General features: G+C 50.0%; 1 protein-coding gene across 5 annotated transcripts in view; it reads right to left on the bottom strand.

Annotated features, from left to right (window-relative positions):
* Nucleotides 1–18126, bottom strand: part of TMEM63A (transmembrane protein 63A) — a 37854-nt gene extending 19728 nt beyond the window's left edge. For 3 of the 5 annotated variants that reach the window (XR_005125083.2, XM_037510353.2, XM_037510356.1), the window contains exons 1-11: nt 18087–18126; nt 17788–17868; nt 15843–16004; nt 14025–14220; nt 11489–11568; nt 8801–8864; nt 7824–7861; nt 5273–5415; nt 3627–3678; nt 3091–3199; nt 2217–2287 (exon numbers count right to left, since the gene is read on the bottom strand). Coding sequence is in view for 4 of the 5 variants with exons in the window: in XM_037510353.2 (XP_037366250.1) it covers nt 2217–2287; nt 3091–3199; nt 3627–3678; nt 5273–5415; nt 7824–7861; nt 8801–8864; nt 11489–11568; nt 14025–14210 (743 nt within the window). In the remaining variant the exon portion in view is untranslated. Of the gene's footprint in view, nt 1–2216; nt 2288–3090; nt 3200–3626; nt 3679–5272; nt 5416–7823; nt 7862–8800; nt 8865–11488; nt 11569–14024; nt 14221–15842; nt 16005–17110; nt 17162–17787; nt 17901–18086 lie in introns of those variants that run through there. The other 2 variants (XM_037510355.2, XM_037510354.2) reach the window with 2 other exon arrangements.

Here is an 18126-nt window from a genome sequence, read left to right as displayed (position 1 = left end):
GACCTCTTTTCTTTTACCAAAGGGGAGAATTTTGAAATTTAATACAAAGAGGTCTTTTTTAAAATACATATTTCTTTTTTTTAGATTTATTTATTTATGCATACAAGAACTGGGGTACAGGCCAGAGATGCAGAGGGTAGTGGGGAGGGGGGCGGTAAGAGGATTTACCAGAGACAGAGTGGGGAAAGAGAACAGCCAGACAGACTGAAACATACTGCTGAGGAGAGCAGCAGGTGAATCAGGAGAGGTCTGCTGCACCATGTGGGTCACTCCCTGGCTGGCCAGGGAATTGAACTCATGCTGCAGTGGCTTCACAGGTTGTGTCTTAACCCCCTGCGCCACCAGGGAGGTCCCCAAAGAGGTCTTTTTTAATAGCATGAAAGAAACTGCCAGAAACTGACAAGTCTATACCAATTTGGCTTTAAATCAGCTGGCACTTCTCATGGGGAAAGTAACACTATCTGCTGTCCCCTCAACATCGCCCCCCATGTTCTGGGTCAGATCTACCTCAGATCATCACTGAAATCCTATTCAGTTTGTGACTTATTTTGAAGGGTATGGGCTTTTTAAATCTAATGAAAGCAAAAGGACCCTCAGTCCAGAAAATGTCTACACACAGGTAACAATAACAGCAACATACTTATAAGTGCGTTCTATCTGTATTTACTGCTGGCCAGGTACTATCAGAGTATTAACTCATTTAATTCTCTAAGGATAACCTGTAAGGTTTTATCCTCATTTTACAGGTGAGAATAAGGATCCGAGACATTAAAGACTGCCCAAGGTCACACAGCCAGTGAATGTGTGAGCCAGGATGTGAATCCAGGCAGCCCAACTCCAGGGCCCACGCCACAGCCACTATGTGATGCTCGCTCGCTGTATACACACAATGAACCTACAGCTCCCAGAATCCCTGGGCCATGGAAATCCCCACCCACAATGCACCAGGCACTGTTCTAGGTACTGGGGATAGAGCCTGGCTGAGTTTGTATTTTAGTGAGACAACCCAGACACGTGTCAGTCATTCAATTAATTGAGAAGCCAATTTCAGGTCCAAGAAGGCTCTGAAGAAGAGAAACCCAGCGCAAGCACCACGGCTACAGGGCAGTCACACATCACTGGGTGCAGGTGTCACTGCAACAGCGTCTGCTCCATGTTTCCTCTCCAAAGAGGAGAAAGTATGATTCATCATTTGTATGGACATGAAGGTACTTTTCCCTCCCTGAAATCATACATTAAGTGGAATTATTATTTCCAAATGGTGTCGAGGAAGCACTTTGGGGCCCTCATTCAAGAAATAGAGAAAAGAATTATTCCACCATACAATGTTTCTATGCAAAAAAAAAAAAAAAAAAAAAAACTTGAGTTGCTGAAGAGGTTAGTCAATAAATTTTAAGCATTCATTTCACGGTTCTGTTTATACTAATAATTTACTTAACAAGTGTTCCTCATAAATACTGCAGCTAGACATTAGCCAGTCCCTAGTCCACACTACAAATCCGTGGCTGCTGAACGGGTGAGGCCTGCATACAGAAGAAACCTCTGCTCCCAGCCCAGGTTCAAGCCCTCCAATCCCGGGGCCTAGGAGGCTTCCTGGGCAGCTGACCCCCTTTGCTGGTGCCCCCTTTCCTGCACCCATGCCAGTGTGCACAGGCGCACCCTTCATCCAGCCTCCACCTCATGAACCCTTGTTGCAGGTGGTCAGTGGGGGCTGCTGGAGGGAGGGGCTAGAAGACAGCTCGGGGAGAGCTGTGTGAGGACAGCCTCTGGACACAGTGCTTTCTCAAGAGACACTTGCTGGGTGGATGACAAACCAGTGAATGCTCAGAGGGCCCCAGGCCCCTCCAATTCTAGGGCTAGCTCTGTCTCATGTACTCATATTCTGCTAAGCTGATGCCTGGGAACCCCGGGTGAATCACTTTCTTTTCACATGTGTTCTCAGTATTTTAATTTGCACCCACACCCTGGCCAGGACTCTGACAGTTGCCAGGAGCACCCATGGCTGCTTGTCAAGGTCACCCCAGTTCTCAGCCCTTCCATAGCACTAGCACATGGCAGCGATTTGATACTTATCGGGCAGGGCCAGGTCCTTCTCAGATGTCACCTGGGTGCCCAGTGGAAGAAGGGGGTTCACTAAGGCACATGACTCACAGAACTGTGCTAGTCCTATCTGGGTGGGGGTTTTATTCCCCTTCCCCTCTCACAGCCCTACTTACCGGAAGTGGTTCTCCACAGTCTCCTTCTTGGCATCTCTGGGGAGTCCTGTGATAAACAGGGTCCTCTTTACCTGCCGGAGAAAGACATGGGAGATGTCACCAGGGCAAGCCAGTCTGCCAGGGACCTAGATTTTCCATGCTTTTCAGCTTCTAGAAAGAAAGCAAAGGGACCTCAGAAGGATCTGTGTTCCTTGTGCCTGGGAGAGCCCCAGAGCAGGCTATTTACACAGCATCTCTTCCAGACTGTTCAAAAACACATTCCAAAGCAATTCTACAAGTCTCATCTACATGACAGGAGACTGAGAAAGAACCCAGAGGGTACATGACTCAAATGGTGTCACACAGCTGATCAGAGGAGGACCCAGGCATGGGGCCAAGAACAGCAGGTCCCCAAATGACGTCCTTCTAGTCAACCTTTTTTCATAATAATGATGACAAAAATAATCCTGGTCTATGAGAACCTGGCTTCATTATACATTATTTTTGCTTTAAGTTAGTTTCTAAGAATGTTAAGTAAGAACTTAGGGTAATAGAAAACTCCCCCTGCTTTTACCAAGCTGTGGGTTTCAAAGAGAGCGGTCTTCTCTCAATCTGACTTCATGGAAGCTACTTAGAATAAGTAACTACAAATATAAACCCCACAAACCTCAGGGTTAGTTGGCAGAATAGGCAGGAAATATCTAAGTGCTGCAACAATTTATCAGAAAAAGAAAACAGTGCATGCTAACTTCGAGCAGAAAGAGATAAGCCAGATTCCGCAGAGACCCCTCCTTAAAGCTCCCTGCCTTTGTGGCCTGTGGACAAAACCCGGGGTGCCTCTCTGGCTCCCACCTGAAACCCTCCCCAACACACATCCCACCCCAGCCTCACTCACCAGGTTCTCCTCTTTGTACCTGATGGACTTGGTGTGGTGCCGCATGAAGCCCACGGTGAGGAACAGGTAAATGATGGCGAAGACGGTGTGCAGCCAGAGGAGGTTGTTGCTGGGGCAGGGTGGGGGACACACCACCTGCCATCAGAGCAGTGGTCCCCAGCAGGGGCGGGTGCCATGGCTGGGGCTTGGTGACCCTTATGGCACTGAGCTGAGGGCCAGTGGCTTCATCACAACAGATGCCTCCAACAGAAGCGGTCCAGCCAGTGCCCTCAGCCCACAGTGAATCTTTAGAGAGGTCCCCTGTCCTGACAAGTAAGCCCCACAGCCACAGGGCCATCTGTATTTCCTAAAACCCCTGCAAAACAGTTGCTACCTGGGGCGTGTCTGTGCCCACAGCCTAGGAACACTAGGTGCAATGGGGCGCTCAGACACTGGCCTGTCCACTGCAGCCTCCCTCTGACTACCCAGGGCTCCAGAATCCACCTCTCCTTGGTCTCACCCACCAAGGCCCTCATGGCCTCCTGCCCCATACTCACTCAGTCTGTAGGTTTGCTATTGTTGTCCTCCCAAAACTGTAAGGGTCTTTATCTAAAGAGAAACACAGATTACTTAATTTTAGGGTCACGCTGGGGAAGAAGGAGGGAAAATAACCAGCCTGGGTTTTTGGCGCTCTAAGGAAGAGCAGGAGATGGCCAGACAGGCGAGAGGTCAGTGCCGCCACCCAGGCATTTCACAGCTATACCCATCAAAGTCACTGCTTTCTCTAAGCTTCTCAACCTCTCATGTGGGTACAGTTAAAATTTGAATTCATCTTGTTTTGATGTGCTTGTGGCACTCTGTGAGAAATCTAGAAACGCCTTAACTGTTCTCAAAAACAAGGTTGGGATTCACTGGCATAGAAGTGGATTCAGGGCCTCCCCGGTGTCGCAGCGGTTGAGTGCTGGGTTGCGAAGCTGCCCACAGCCTCTGCAGCATCGGTTCAATCCCCAGCTGCTCCCCGGCCACCAGAGGAGGGTCCCACATGGCGCACAGACCTCTCCTGCCGCCCGCTGCTCCCCTCAGCAGTGTCCTTCGGTCCTTCTGCCTGCTCTGCTCCCCGCTCTGGCTCTGGTGAATTCTCTCACCCTCCCGCGCTTCTGACTGTACCCAGTGCTTGTATAAATAAATAAATAAATCTTTAAAAAAAAAAATTAAAAAAAAAAAAAAAGAAGTGGATTCATGCTGGACTTTCAGAGGCTGGACTCCTATGATTGGAAATACAATTTCACAGTCTGATTTTTACCTTGACCATCACAAATATCTTCTGGATCCATTATTATGGATCTCCCTAATCTGGGTGATGGCAGGAAAGTATAAAACGCTCTCTGAAAGCCCTATAATCTATAAACCTTGAAGGTTTTTTTCCCTCTTATTTATTTTTTTAATGATTTCTTTTTTATAAATATTTTATTTTATATAATTCTTACATCATTTTTCATCTTTGTACAATGTATGCATTTTCATTTTGGTTATACCCCCATACAATTGCATTCCCCCCTTTATTTTGACTCTAGTCCTTCCTCTCCCCACCCCTCCCTAATCTCCACCCCCCTCCCCCCGTAGTGTGTCTCTGGTTTATAGTTGCTTGTTGATTTTGATTATTACTTTGCATTGATTAGTCTTTTTCCTGGTCTCTTATTTAGGTTTTCTAGATTCCTGCTATGAGTGAGACCATCCGGTATTTTTCTTTTTCTTTTGGCTTATTTCGCTGAGCATGATCCCTTCTAGCTCCATCCATGTGCTGCAAACTGCATGTATTTATCTTTTTTGAATGCTGAGTAATATTCCATGGTGTATATGTACCACATCTTCTTGATCCAGTCATCTGTTTTTGGGCATTTGGGTTGTTTCCATAGCTTAGCTATTGTACATAGTGCTGCTATCAACATAGGCATGCAGGTGCCCTTTGGAATTACTGTTTCTGTGTCATTTGTTTCCCTCCTATTTAGACAGAAACATAAACCTGGGCCCCACTCTTGGCCCAGGTTGGGGGGTGGATTCTTCTCCAGATACTTAAGCAAGTGGAAAAGTTCAGAAAGTCACCCTGAGCCCTCACAGCTGAACATGAACATGCACCCTGGGGCCCTCCACAATGAGTCCCTTCGCCAGCACTACTGTTCTGATGAGGACAAGGAGTCATTACCCAGCAGGTCTCCTGAGAGGTTGACAGGCAGGATGACACACAGGGACAAGCAGCTGACCACCACCAGCAAGAAGATGATGTGTCTCTGGAAGGACAGGTAGTGCATGGCGTCCTCCCCGCACCACTCCAGGATCTGGTCGTCGCTGGCCAAGACACACACATGGGATCTCAGTGAGCTGCGCGAGAGGCTGTGCTCTGGGGCCTCGCACCTAATCTCAGCTAGTCACGACAATCCCATAAGGTGGGTTCTAATTTATCCCCCTCTTAAATGTGAAGAAACAGAGGTACAAACAAATTGCATGTTTGCACTCACAAAGCCTGGAATAGCAGATCCTTGAGGGGACCTTCCAAGTCTGCCCTCTTAGTCCCTACACCACACTGCCAGGAAGGAACCTACTATGCATTTGTACTTTTTCTAGAAACATGTGCACCCACATCTGTGTTGGGATGATGCACATAAACACAGTGATCCCACAGCTCTACCCAGCTTCTGTGAACAAGCAAAGCCACGGACAAGAAGGCTACTGGGACTTTCCTTCTGATGAAGATGGGAGCATCCATGCTCACGACTCCTGAACTATCTCTCACCTCCCCTCAGCCTCCCTGGGAGGCCCTGTGCACCCTGCCTCCCCGCCTCCTAGCCCTGGTCCAGAGTGACTTTCCCCATCCTCAGTGCCATATCTGGAAGCTCCAAGTCATTGAGGGAACCCAGAAAATCCAGGGTTCTCCCAGCCAGGCTTCCATGCTATGGGGAAAAAGGGGGTCTCCCTCTTTCCTGCTCTCCTGACAGTGAGGTGCCTTGAGAAGCCGGCCTCCAGAAGGCCAGGAAAGCACTGTATGGGGAAGTAAATAAAAAGGCAGGTCTGGAAGGAGCAGAACATGGGCTTTGCAGACAACAGTCATACCACAGCGGGATCCTGCATAGCCCGCTCCAGAAGCACCTGAGGCTGGAGCCCAGAGCAGCAAGGCCACTTCATGCCAGCCACCTCAGCAATTTTGCAGGATTCACACAGGCAACGGGGATCCGTCACCAGGCATGGTAGATGCTCAGAAATACGCTTGCTAACCTTACTCCTTTTTATTGTTTAACTGGAGGACAAAGTCTTGTGATTAACTACACAGTTTCTCATTTATAATGGAGCTACCAAAATGCACATAATTTGCCACAAAACATGTTTACTAAAAATTATTCATGAAGATTAAGACCAACAAATGAGCAATTTTCAGCAAAAGGTTTTTTTAAGACACATTTCTGACTTCCTTATCTTGCTGGGAAAGTCAATTTAAATGGAAACTAAGAGGTCTCTTTAAGTGTCAGCTGCAGCGTTGGCCGTGAGCAGCTGTTAAAATTTAATTGCAGCTTTAAAAAGCCAAAGGGTAATCCTTTAGGGGGCTAGAAGAGCAAAAACACTGGGAGTTCAAATGGAAAAATATATCTGATATAGCACTAAAATGGCAAAGCAGGAGACACAGGAAACACAGCTGGACACACACGACAGCCCCACCGACAGAAGGCGCGCCCACACCAAGAGGAGCTCAGGGGTCACTGGACCTTGAACATGGCCAGTGCGGTGAGCGAGTGAGCACAGTGCAAATCTGTTACCAGCCTTTGCTGGCTACCATGAAAATGATGAGTCGATGTTTCTGGTTTTGCTCCACCTTACACAGGCTGAAAGTGGGATCCAGAGCCCAGGGGATTGGCCTGAGCCCCAAGCAGCCAGGGCCATGGAGAATGGCTGGTCAAAGGAAAACAGGCTGTGAGCCCCATCAGAAGGAGAGCCATGGGAACAAGACTTCTTCTCATTGAGTCTTTTCTGTATGTGCACTATGCAAAGTGCTTTTTGCACTATGCAAAAAGCTCAATTTTATTAATTTCACCATTAGGAGGAAATGGATCCTAGTGACATGATTTTGTGGGAGACAGGGAAGGGTGAGTTGACCGATCTGCCTCTTATACCCTCGAAATACCTCTTCCTGCTTCCTCCTGCTCCAGTCCAGAGATGACTGGGTTCTTCTAAAGCACCCCTGGGAGCCAGTCCACTAAAGTCCATCCCATGTTCTACATCACACTCTGACATGTATTATTCATGTGACTAGGCAGAGCAGATGAGATCTCTGTCCCCTTTCATAGTCAGGGAAACTGAGACCTAGAAAGACGTATTAACCAACGTCCAATAACTACCATATTTCATCAACTCTAAGCTGTTCTTTTCATATTTCAACATGTCTGAAATGGGGCACACTCCCTATGATCATAACTAATCACATAATTTGTTAGGCAATATTTCCCCAAACTGCCCCACAGCTTCCGTTCAAACAGATCAGTGTTAAACGGTAAGTAGATGAAATTCTTGTCTAAAACAAAAAAATAACTTGTACAGGGGCTGTGTGAGCCATCTTTATTCTCACCCCACATACTACTTTGGACCTAAACTGAACAGTATCTAGGAGACCCTACCTCAGGATCAGGCAACTTGTCTCTTTTCTCCTGATGGGCCAAACACCAAATAAACCCACCCAAAGTGCCCCCAGCGGCCAGTGCTATACTCACTGCAGGCGGAAGATGGCCGTCAGCCAGGGGCAGCATCCCTGAAACAGAGAGATCAGGGATTAGCTTCCAATTAGCTTCCAACATCTGTCTTAGGGGGCAAGTATAATCATTCTTTTCGGCATTAAATAACCATCTAACGTCCTGTAGTATAAAAACAGCACTTTGTCCCAAACTCAGTAATTTACTCCCTTGACCCAAATGTGTCAGAGCCTGCATACTCCTTGTCCTTCACAACTGTGCCTGGAATTATTGCGAAAACCTCTCCAGTTTTGACCATTTGTGGAATTACGCATGTTCCAGGATCAAAACATGAAACTTGAATCAAGAGCTCAGGGCAGCTCTGGAGAAATGGATCTGGGCTTCTATTTGGTTGCTTCCAAATGACTGAATGAGACTGGGGACAAAAGACAGGAAACAAACCTAATCAGTTAGATAGTTCCCTGGAGTGGAACTTAGAGAGAAAAAAAAATGACGTTTATAAGTCTGATTGTCCATCAACTCTCTAAAATTTAATACTCCCTAAAGCTGGACCATCACTTGCTGGGAAAGACAGATATCTGTTCATCAATTACTAAACATCTACTGGGTGTGAGGTGGCAGGAAACAGGGCTGGGTAGGACAATGTTCCTGCCGACATGTGGCTCATAAGCCAGCAGGCAAGTCAATCCTTAATGATCACACAAAGCCTTAAGCGCAGTAACAGAGACCAGGGCTGGGACCACAGGGGACTGAACAGCTCTCTGTCTGAGAGTTAATCAAATCTCAGGATCCCCAGGCACTCAACTGACATTTTTACTGTGTAATTCCAAGTTCAGTTGTCTTTACTGGTACAGAGAAGAGCTCTCACCAGCTCTTAAGATTCAGGGTACTAAGTTAATGGCTGAACAAGGGCACAACAGCACCCCTTACTGCTGGTCCCCCCTTCACACCCCTCCTCTCACACTAGCCAAGACCCACGCTGTTCCTTTGATACCTACCAGTTCATTTTCAAAGTCGGGTTGCCCTAAGGAGGAAGATGACAATCTCTGGAATCTGGACTCACTGGACAAAAGGAAAAAAAAGATGACTCTTTCAAAACATCTAAAAACTGATCTCAAGTGTTGCTTCCTCTTAGAGCTCAGGACCAAAGCTATCAGCCCTCAACGGCAGGGACAAAATACAACTCACCTATGAAAAATATAGACAAAGTCAGCGACCATTCTGAGGTTTGGTAAGATATAAAACGCTATGTTACATGGATGAGTAACATGAGGTAAAATGACCTCAACCCCCCACACTCTTGCTCAGTCAGCACAGAGATTGGTCTACCTAAAGCAACTCCAAAATGTTACCTGTTTACAGCATATTTCCCAATATAGCAAAAAGAACTTGGAATAGGTACTATATTTTATTAACTCAAAGACATCACTGGTTATAAGGAAAATACTTATTCTAGGAACCACTAAGAAGGAAAAATAGCTGCCAATTGAGCTAGGACCACCATTGATAATAAGTAATATATCAGTTTCAGAGACAAGAAAATGTCAAAATGTGTGTTTTAGTGTTGACGAACTATGATATTTTATAATGTAGTATTTTAATCAGATTCCTTCTTCTGATGTAAGCAGCCCATAAAAAAAAATGCTCCGTGCACATGAATCAGAGGTCAATTTTCACTCCTGATTTCCCTACTCCTGCTCCACCCTCCCACTTCCAATGACCTGACACTTAGTAAAACTCAACTTTCAAAGCCTTCACAGAACCGTGTCTCATTTCACCTGCAAAGTAACGCTGTGGGAAAGCAAGGACATAGGAAACAAGCCACAAGTCTGGGGACCTGAGCGAGATCATATAGCCAAGGAAGCGGAGGGTCTTCAAGTGTTCTTTTCTTTTTTTTTAAGATTTATTTTATTTGGGACTCCCTGGTGGTGCAAGGGGTTAAGTCTCAGCACTATGGAGCAATCTGCAGCCACTGCAGCACGAGTTTAATCCCCGGCCAGGGAGCTGGCCCACAAGCCACACCGACATCTCCTGACTCACCCGCTGCTCCTCTCAATAGTGTATTTCAGTAGATCCGCAAAAAGAAAAAAAAGATTTATTTATTTATGCATACAAGAACTGAGGTGTAGGCCAGAGGTACGGGGAGGGTGAGAGGATTCACCAGAGACAGAGTGGGGAGCAGAACAGGTAGATCCACTGAAATACACTGCTGAGGGGAGCAGCGGGTGAGGCAGGAGAGGTCTGCTGCGCCATGTGGGTCAGCTCTGTGGCAAGGGATTGAACTCATGCTGCAGTGGCTGGTGATAGCTTGATAGTGTTGAGACTTTAACCCCTGTGCCACCAGGGAGGCCCCCCCCCACAATGTTCTTTTCTACTGCAGCATGTGACCCCTCCTAGGGATGACTGTGCTGAAAATGCATTAGATGTCTCAAAAGCTTCCCCACACACAATTTCAAGCTTCGGTGCAGCTAAAGCAACAGGCTCCATCACCCACCCAGGGGCTCACAGAGTAGAGCCCAAGGGGAAGGCAGGTGCAGTCACAGATACACCTTCTCCTCCCAGTTGCTATGATTCTCCCCCCTCCCACACTGGCCACATTTCACCAAGTGCTGCCTTGGAGCAAGAATGGAGGGTGAGGGCCTCCAAGGTGGTGCAAGGGGTTAAGATGCAACCTATGAAGCTAACCACAGGGAGCAACCCACATGGCGCAGCAGACCTCTCCTGACTCGCCCGCCGCTGCTCCCCTCAGCGGTGTATTTCAGTCAATCTGCCTATTCTGCTCCCCACTCAGTCTCTGGTGAATCCTCTCACACACATACCCCCGCCCCCCACACCTCTGGCCTGTACCCCAGCTCTTGTATGCATAAAAATAAAAAAAATAAATCTTTAAAAAAAAAAAGAATGGAGGGTGAACAACCAGGAGGCTGGGGTGGGGCAGCCTGGGTCAGGGCATGTGTTTTCCCAACTCACTTCCTCTTGCTCCACCTGATGCAAGATCCTGGGGTGTGCACTGGAGCTGGAAATTCCAGTTGTGCAGATCTAGAACACATTCTTCCACTTCAGGTAAGTAAACAGAGCACCCTAAGAGCCCAGGGTGGAACTGGGAGGACATGAGGTCTGGCCAAGTGACTCTGTGCTTTGTAGCAGACTTGTTGGAAGCAGACTGAGTCAGAGCCATCAGCCACACTGACCCAGAAGAAAGATGACTCATTTATGGGCCCACTGTCCTCTTAATCCACCTTGCTTTGTGCACAGCCCTAAACTGATCAATTTCAAAAAAAATCAAACATTCAAGGTGTGAAAGAAGTTGGCATCTTCCTCCACAGATAATGGAAGCTCTAAGTGTCTAAAACAACTAGATTTCCTCCACAGCCTGAAGCCAACAGGCTCATGGTCACAGCCCAGCCAGAAGCCCCAAGAGATTTGGCCCCAGGTGTTTGGGCCTGGATTTTCTCACTGGCATAGGGAAGGTAAGGAGGCTGACCACATGGGTCTGTGGTGCAGGGCACAGAGAACATGGTTTCCGGTACAGGCCCAGCATGTACACTCAGTGAACACAATCTGATATCAGTGTCACGTGTGCATGCTGCTTGCTGGGCTTCACAAGTCCCCAGCCCCTCCCACCCCCCACCCCCACCCCCAACACACATACACACTCATTCAAGGTGAAATATCTTTTTTTTTACCTGCCTGCTTCTGACACCAGGGCAATGCAGCCATAATCCCAGAATCTTCTTCTTATGATGGAAAACACCAATATTAAAAACTAAAAGTAGGAAAGAAATCAGGTAAAAGCACATTGGATGGCTTCTAACGAGAAGATACAGCTGTCTTAGGGGCAAAACCCACCTGTCTAGATTCCAGGGGCCAGAAGACCTTGAATATCATCCAGGCCCAGACAGGGTACTGTGCTCCTAAGGCCACACACTCATTGACTGGATGCTCTGAGGACCCCTCCACCAACTCCAATCACTGGTCACCTGTGCCCATATCACAAAGGTCACCAACACAGACACAGAGCTGGCCATGCACATGCGCTATCATTGCTCTTAAGGCAGAATCAACAGCAGTTTCCTCAGCCCTGAGCTGCCTTCAGCAGCCCCTTGAGCAGGAAGTTTCCACAGCTGTCAGGGGACCAGCTCCCTTCTCCACCTTACATAATTATAGAACCTCGGTGGCAAAGCCCTCTCCCCCTCCCCTAAGCTGAGCCAGAGTGGTCAGATTAGCCAGAGTGGTCTGAGGACTTTGGGCATAGAACTTGGGAGTGGCTGAGCCCATCGAGGACCTGGTGCCTGGCTGGTCAGGCCTCCCAAAGCTGAGGACCTCAGCAAGTCTGAGTGCCCAACTGCAACACAGGGGTGGGGGACTGGACAAAAAGTCTCTCTAAACCCCTAAGAGCTCTAAAGCTATAAATGTGATACTGCCTCCTCCCTCCCTACCCGGCCACCTTATAAGTTTCTCTGACAAGTTCCCACACATCTTCCTTCCATGGACATGCTCCCTCCCTCCAAGAGTGGGGAAGAAAAGAGCTATCTCTGCCTGCCCTCATCAGAAACTGACAATTTAAATGCAGGTCTTGTTTTCCAAAAGGAAATCCAAAGAACCTTGATGCCAGTGCGGCTGGGTTCCTGAAGAATTCTCTTGAGGTGGAGGGGGAAGTTAGTGATAGGTTTTGTGAGTCATACAGGATAACCACAAAGGTTGCTCAGCAAGCGCCTGCCCTCTCTGCCCCCACCCCCTTGAGCCCTTCTTTGCTCCTGTGGTGTGACTATTTCCCAAGAGTCCATGTTTTCCAGGTTATTCTGGCTTTTATGTGCCCCCTCCTCCACTAACAACTTCCCACTAAAAAAAATCCACCCTTCCCTCCAAGGCCCCCCCCCCGCCCCCATCATAAGCTCCTGGAAAGCCACTTTCCTCAATCAACATGTTCTAGACATACCCACAACAGCCCATTGGGGTTGCCCACAACACCCTTCCTCCCCAGGCCTCTCACTCTGGCCCAAACTCTCCCCTCCCTCAAAACACTGGATTACAGAGCCAAGGCCACCCTCCCCCATTAATGCAACCGACCTGCAAGTCCATCACCACATTCCCACCTACCCCCTCTCCACTGAGGTTGGTCTATGCAACAGTGTTCTCAGGCTACAAATGGATTTTAGCTGCAAGACATGGAGAATTTGGCAACGAAAGAGCCCTTTTTTATAAATCAACATGAACAGCATGCGCATAGTTCCCATATCAGCCCATAAAGGTCCAACGATATAGCAAAGATACAATGCAACAATTTAGATCTCAAGATTAACCAATGTTAGTTCAGGGAGAGTAACCTTGACATCCGGAAAGAGAAGGAGGAAGAACGCTTGCCCCTCTTCCTATGAACATTTTTTTGTCCAGCAAACACATTTGATGACTGCCTCTCTCCCTTGGGGACAAGAGGCCCTCATGCTACCTAATTCCCTCGCCCCCAGACCCTCACCAAACCCTAGCTCTGGCACAAAGCAGTCCAAGGGGTTCTCTTCCCTCCAGCCCCTCTGACCCCATGGACTCCAAAGGTCTCTGCTACTTGCTAGAGCACCAGAGGGACCCCCATCCCGCGGGCATTTGTGAAGAGAAGCTGCCCCTTTGCCCCAGTAAATTTTCAATAGCGAACACTGAGTCGTCGTGGGGAAGAAAAAGGGCAGATTTGAAACTAGGGGAGGGAAGGCTCTGGGAACAAGGAGGCAGACATTAAGGAAAAGCCACCTGTGAGGGTCAGCTCTGATAAGGTGTACCTTCTCCGGCTTCTCCTTTTCTCCGCATAGGATTCTTAAACGCCAGGCCCCGGTGAGGGAAGTGATATTTTATAAGCTGGGAAGTGCAACTGCCCTCACTCTAATCCACATGCTCTGGTCACATCTTGCATCCCTGTGGACTGACCCTTCCCAAGGGCCTCAAAGACAGGCTGATAACTCTATCGGTGACTCTATCGATGGTAGTAATCAAAGGAACGGTGGTGTGTGTGTGGCCTCCACATGCTCCCAAACTCAGGTACAATCCTCCATCTGACAGAGAGAAACTGAAGCCCAAACAAACACGCCCAAGGTCACAGAGTCAGTAGGCAGCATTGCTGGGCCTGAAACCCAGGTGTGGCTGGCTCCTCACTTGAGTTTCCCAGCAGGTCCTGGGTAGGGGAGCTAAACAATACCTGAGGGGCAGGGGGACATGTTTCAAGAGGGGTCTCACCAGGAAGCAGCTGACGTCTATGAGTAGGACGGTGGGGATGCCACCGAAGGTGACCCCCTGGAGCACGGTGCTGTTTTTGGCCGAGTTGTAGCAGTAGGTGTCGGTGGGCTGGTCCCCGATGCCCAGCCCTTCACGGATGGACACAGTCTTGGGCTGCCACAGCTCCAGGAAGGGGGAGTTGCTCATTGTGCCTGCCCTGGAGAACAGGACCAGGCAAATGGTCAGGGCTCAAACTTTGCTGCTGACACCCCAACCAGCACTAGCAGAGCTAATGGTAGGGATCTCCTCCAGGAGCTGATGAGTGCAGGGAGCCAGCAGGAAGGAATGAGAGAGCAGGACACCAGAGCCCCGTGAGCCTGGCAGAGTCTATAGAGAATAGCTCCATTGTGGAAGAGTCCCAAGGGTCAGATGGATGGGGTGGGTGGCTCACCCAGGACACAGCTGGCAGCTTCCCCACAGAGGGGGTGAACGGGAGAAGGGGAAGGACAGAAGCTCAGCAGCTGCCTGCTTGAGAGGTGCGGAGGCCCTTCCAGCCTCAGGGCTATGGCTGGAAAGCCATCCTGTGGGGGCCACTGGGAGGCCTGAGCAGAGGCAGGGGTGAGGGAGGAAGGAAGACAAAGGCAGAGAGAAGAAAGTGTGTGAATAATCGAGGATGAAAGGACATTCAACAGCACGACACGGCTGACCCACTAGAGCCAAGTGGACGGAGACCTGGCTCCCGCCGCTCATGGGACCTCAGAAACAGCCCAGTCCACACATGGGAAACTGAGACTCGGAGGCTTAATAACCTGCTCCAAGATTAACTAGCTGTTCAGCTAACAACAGGTGTCAGATCAGCCTCCTGACTCCCAGATGCCACTTATCTCTGCCATGCCTCGCTCCCTCTCCAGCCAGCTGTCACCCAAAGGGAGGGGAGGGAGCAGCCTGAGAGGAAGGGAGCAAGAACTGTGAAGACAGAGTGAACAGGGAGAGGGGTAGTCTCAGTGGGAAGGGAGCCTCAGGGCCTCCTCAGGGACCCCCAGGTCACCCACTCTGTTCCTGGAGAGCTCCCCTATCTCCTTCCTTCTTGGCCCTCACTCCTGCACACCTTTGGTCTGGCCAGACGGCCCAGCACTTCCAAAGCAAACGTCCCTCAGGCTAGTGGTTGACCTTTCCTTTCTGAGGCTCCTGGACCCTCTGGTGGGGCTAATGGAAATATCCAGGGTTTGTCTCCTAACACTGGGAGGGCCAGAGTTAGTGTCCAAGTTCAAGCCTGATTTTCACTTTGTCTGTGGCTGAAGGGCCTCAGGAAACACTTGGTACTCCCTTTCTTGAGCTCCCACTTCCCCAAGTCTCTTTCAGCTAGATTCCCAAAGGGATCTCTGCTAGGACTGAACTTCCAACTTGTCATAAGTACAAAAATTTTGGGGCTAAGAAGAAAAGGTATAGAGAACCCAAACAGGTTTTTTGACTAGCTGGTAATACTGGTGGGTAGGTGGGGAGAGATTCCCAATTCTGACCCCTGGAACTGCTGGGCAGGGGGCACATACATACACAGGTCAGAAAGTGCAGGAAGGGTAGTCGGGTGGCAGGCCCGAGGACATGGGAGGGTTCCCAAGAGGGCTGAGTTACTTTTTCTCCCCTCTGCGAGACCTGGCAGGGGCTGGAGCATGTGACTTCAGAGTCATGAGTCGGCGGCGCTGGGCAGAGTCAGGAAGGCTACCTCTGGGAGACAGATGGTCTTGGCTTCCCTCCTTTAAACTCCACCCAGTGGCACCACCCCAACGGAAAGCTGATGCAAGGCTAAGGCCTGTCCCAGCTTCCGGTCCCCACACTTACCAGATGCCAGGGGAAGGAAGGCCCGTGGATAAGCCTCGTGGAGACGTCCTCAATGGGAGCTGGCTCCGGCAAAGTCAAAGGCGGCCCTGGCCACCTCCCAAGCTCCCTTGGGTCTGCCGCTCATTTCCTGCAGGGCTTTCCTGACCAGCTTTCAAGACTTGCCTGAAGAAACACAGACAGCTAGTCAAGTGGGGACTGCTCTTCTCCAGTTGAGGGGTTCTGGCCTGGAACCCTTCGACACCACCTCCTCCTGCACCCAAATCTGCTGAAATGTCTAGAACTCAAAAGCTCAGCTGGAGTCTTTGGTGGTTCCCAGTGGGTTCCCCCTGCCCTGGCTCTCTCCCCCACCTCCCAGAGCTGCCTCCCCACCCCCACTCCTTGAAGTCTGGGTCTCCTCTCTCCTCACCTAGCATCACCTGAGGCTACAGCCTTTCCCCTCTTCTCCAGTGGCCCAGGGACCTGCTGGGGCAGTGATCCTCCCCAAACAGGTGGCAGCTATTAGGGAGGCTTCCTAAGGTCCCGCAAGGGTTAGAATCAGGAAAAAGAAATGCCCGCAGAACAAACAGAAAGACTTGAAAAGTAGAGAGAAAAAGCATCTGCCTGAAATGTTCACAAAAGGAGCATTGTCCCCGGAGAAGGGAGTGTGCTTTGGTGCTAGGGCAGGGTAGGGAGGGAGAGACAGCCCTCACCAGCCCTGCTCGATGCCAGCTGAGAAGAGCAGAGGCCCCACAGGAAAAAACCCATGGCTTCTCTTCCCCCTTCAGCCCAGTCACTAAGTCACTTTCTGTGGAACAAACAGGCTGTCCTGATTTTACAAAGTTTGATAAGAACTCAGTGAACCCACCAGCCTGGGATGGAGTCTCAGAACTTCTCAGTGAAGAGGCCTGTATACTGTCTGTCCCCTCCAGGTGAGCTACCCAGGGAAGGGAAAAGCTTTGGGGCCCCTTAGTCTGACCCTTTGATGCAACTGTAGTGTGTCCCTGCCTGTTACCCATAGCAAGTTCGGGTTCTGCAGACCCCATGGTCCCTCTGAGGCCAGCCCCTCTGCACCTCCCAGAATAGGTGTGCTCCAGAGAGCAGCAAGGACATAGCCATCACAAGGCAGCCCAGCCACGCTTAAGGGAGGAAGGTGAGAAGGGACCAACAGTGCTGGGCAGGGGCCAGACCAGCAAGTAGGCACTGTTGCCCTTCCTCAATGAGCCCTGCCCATTGGCAATATCCCACCATCCCACATTTGTAGATATGCATATGGAATGCACGGCACTGACCTATACCTTCCAGACAGCTGTCTAAGCATCGTCTCATTCCCATTCAATACCCTGAGGATAGAAAAGCCAAGATTGTGGCTGAAGCCAGGAGCCAGAGCAGCAGCAGGTGATCTCAGGCCCCCAACTCAAAGTTCATCCCTTATGCACCCCCAAGTCTGGCTGTGGCCACTGAGACAGAGGGCCAAATCCACCAGCTGGTCTCAAACTTGCCAAAGAAGTAAATCACCAACTCTAACCCATGTCTGACCTGGTCGCTGGATGGGTGAGGACAATTCATAGGCTTAACTTCAGAGCCTCAACCCTGCAGGGGCTGGTACTAGCCACACAACTTCAGATCAGTAGGAAGCTGGGAGCTCATTTGGTATATTGCAGCCCCTGAGGACACCACCTGAGGCTGAAAGACAGGCTGCCCCAGGGTCTCAGGTAGCCAGTCCTAACAGGTACTGACACCATTCGCTTTTGTTTGTTCGTTTGCTTGCCTGTTCGTTGCTTATTTTTGTTTCTGTTTAGTTTCTTTTTTTTGTTTTTCTGGTGTCTTAGCAGAGCTCTTCTCGCCCTCCCCCAAGCTTCCCTCCTCAGGAGGCCACCAGGGCTGGAGGGAGTGGAGGCACAACCCCGAGGCGGTTTCCAACTTCCCAGCCACAGGAGACTCTTGCGTGGCCCTTTTCCTGGCCTACCTGGCAGACAGTCCAAGAAGGAAGAGCCCGGCAGCTAAGCTCCAGGTTAGGCAGGGAATTCGGACTCCAGCTGACAGGCGCCTGTCAGAAGCCGGGAGAAGCGTTAGGCTGGATGCATCCACTCCTCCCACCCACCCCGTCCACCCCTGCTTCGGAGTGGGGGCTGCGGAGGCCGGAGGCCCGCCCCGGAACAGCTCGCTTGACGCGGCACCGGGCGCAGAACCCTGGTCCTGCACGTCCCGGGAAAGGCGACGAGCGACCCTCCCACCCACCGCCGGCCCGACGCCCCTTCCCGGTACCTGCGGCGGCGCCCGGCGTGACTGGCGCGGCTCCACCTGG

Source organism: Talpa occidentalis, unplaced genomic scaffold (genome assembly GCF_014898055.3).
Source record: "Talpa occidentalis isolate TD23 unplaced genomic scaffold, MPIMG_talOcc4v2.1 talOcc4.14, whole genome shotgun sequence".
In the NCBI taxonomy this organism is placed as follows: Eukaryota; Metazoa; Chordata; class Mammalia; order Eulipotyphla; family Talpidae; genus Talpa; species Talpa occidentalis.
This window is presented reverse-complemented; position numbering and strand designations above follow the sequence as displayed.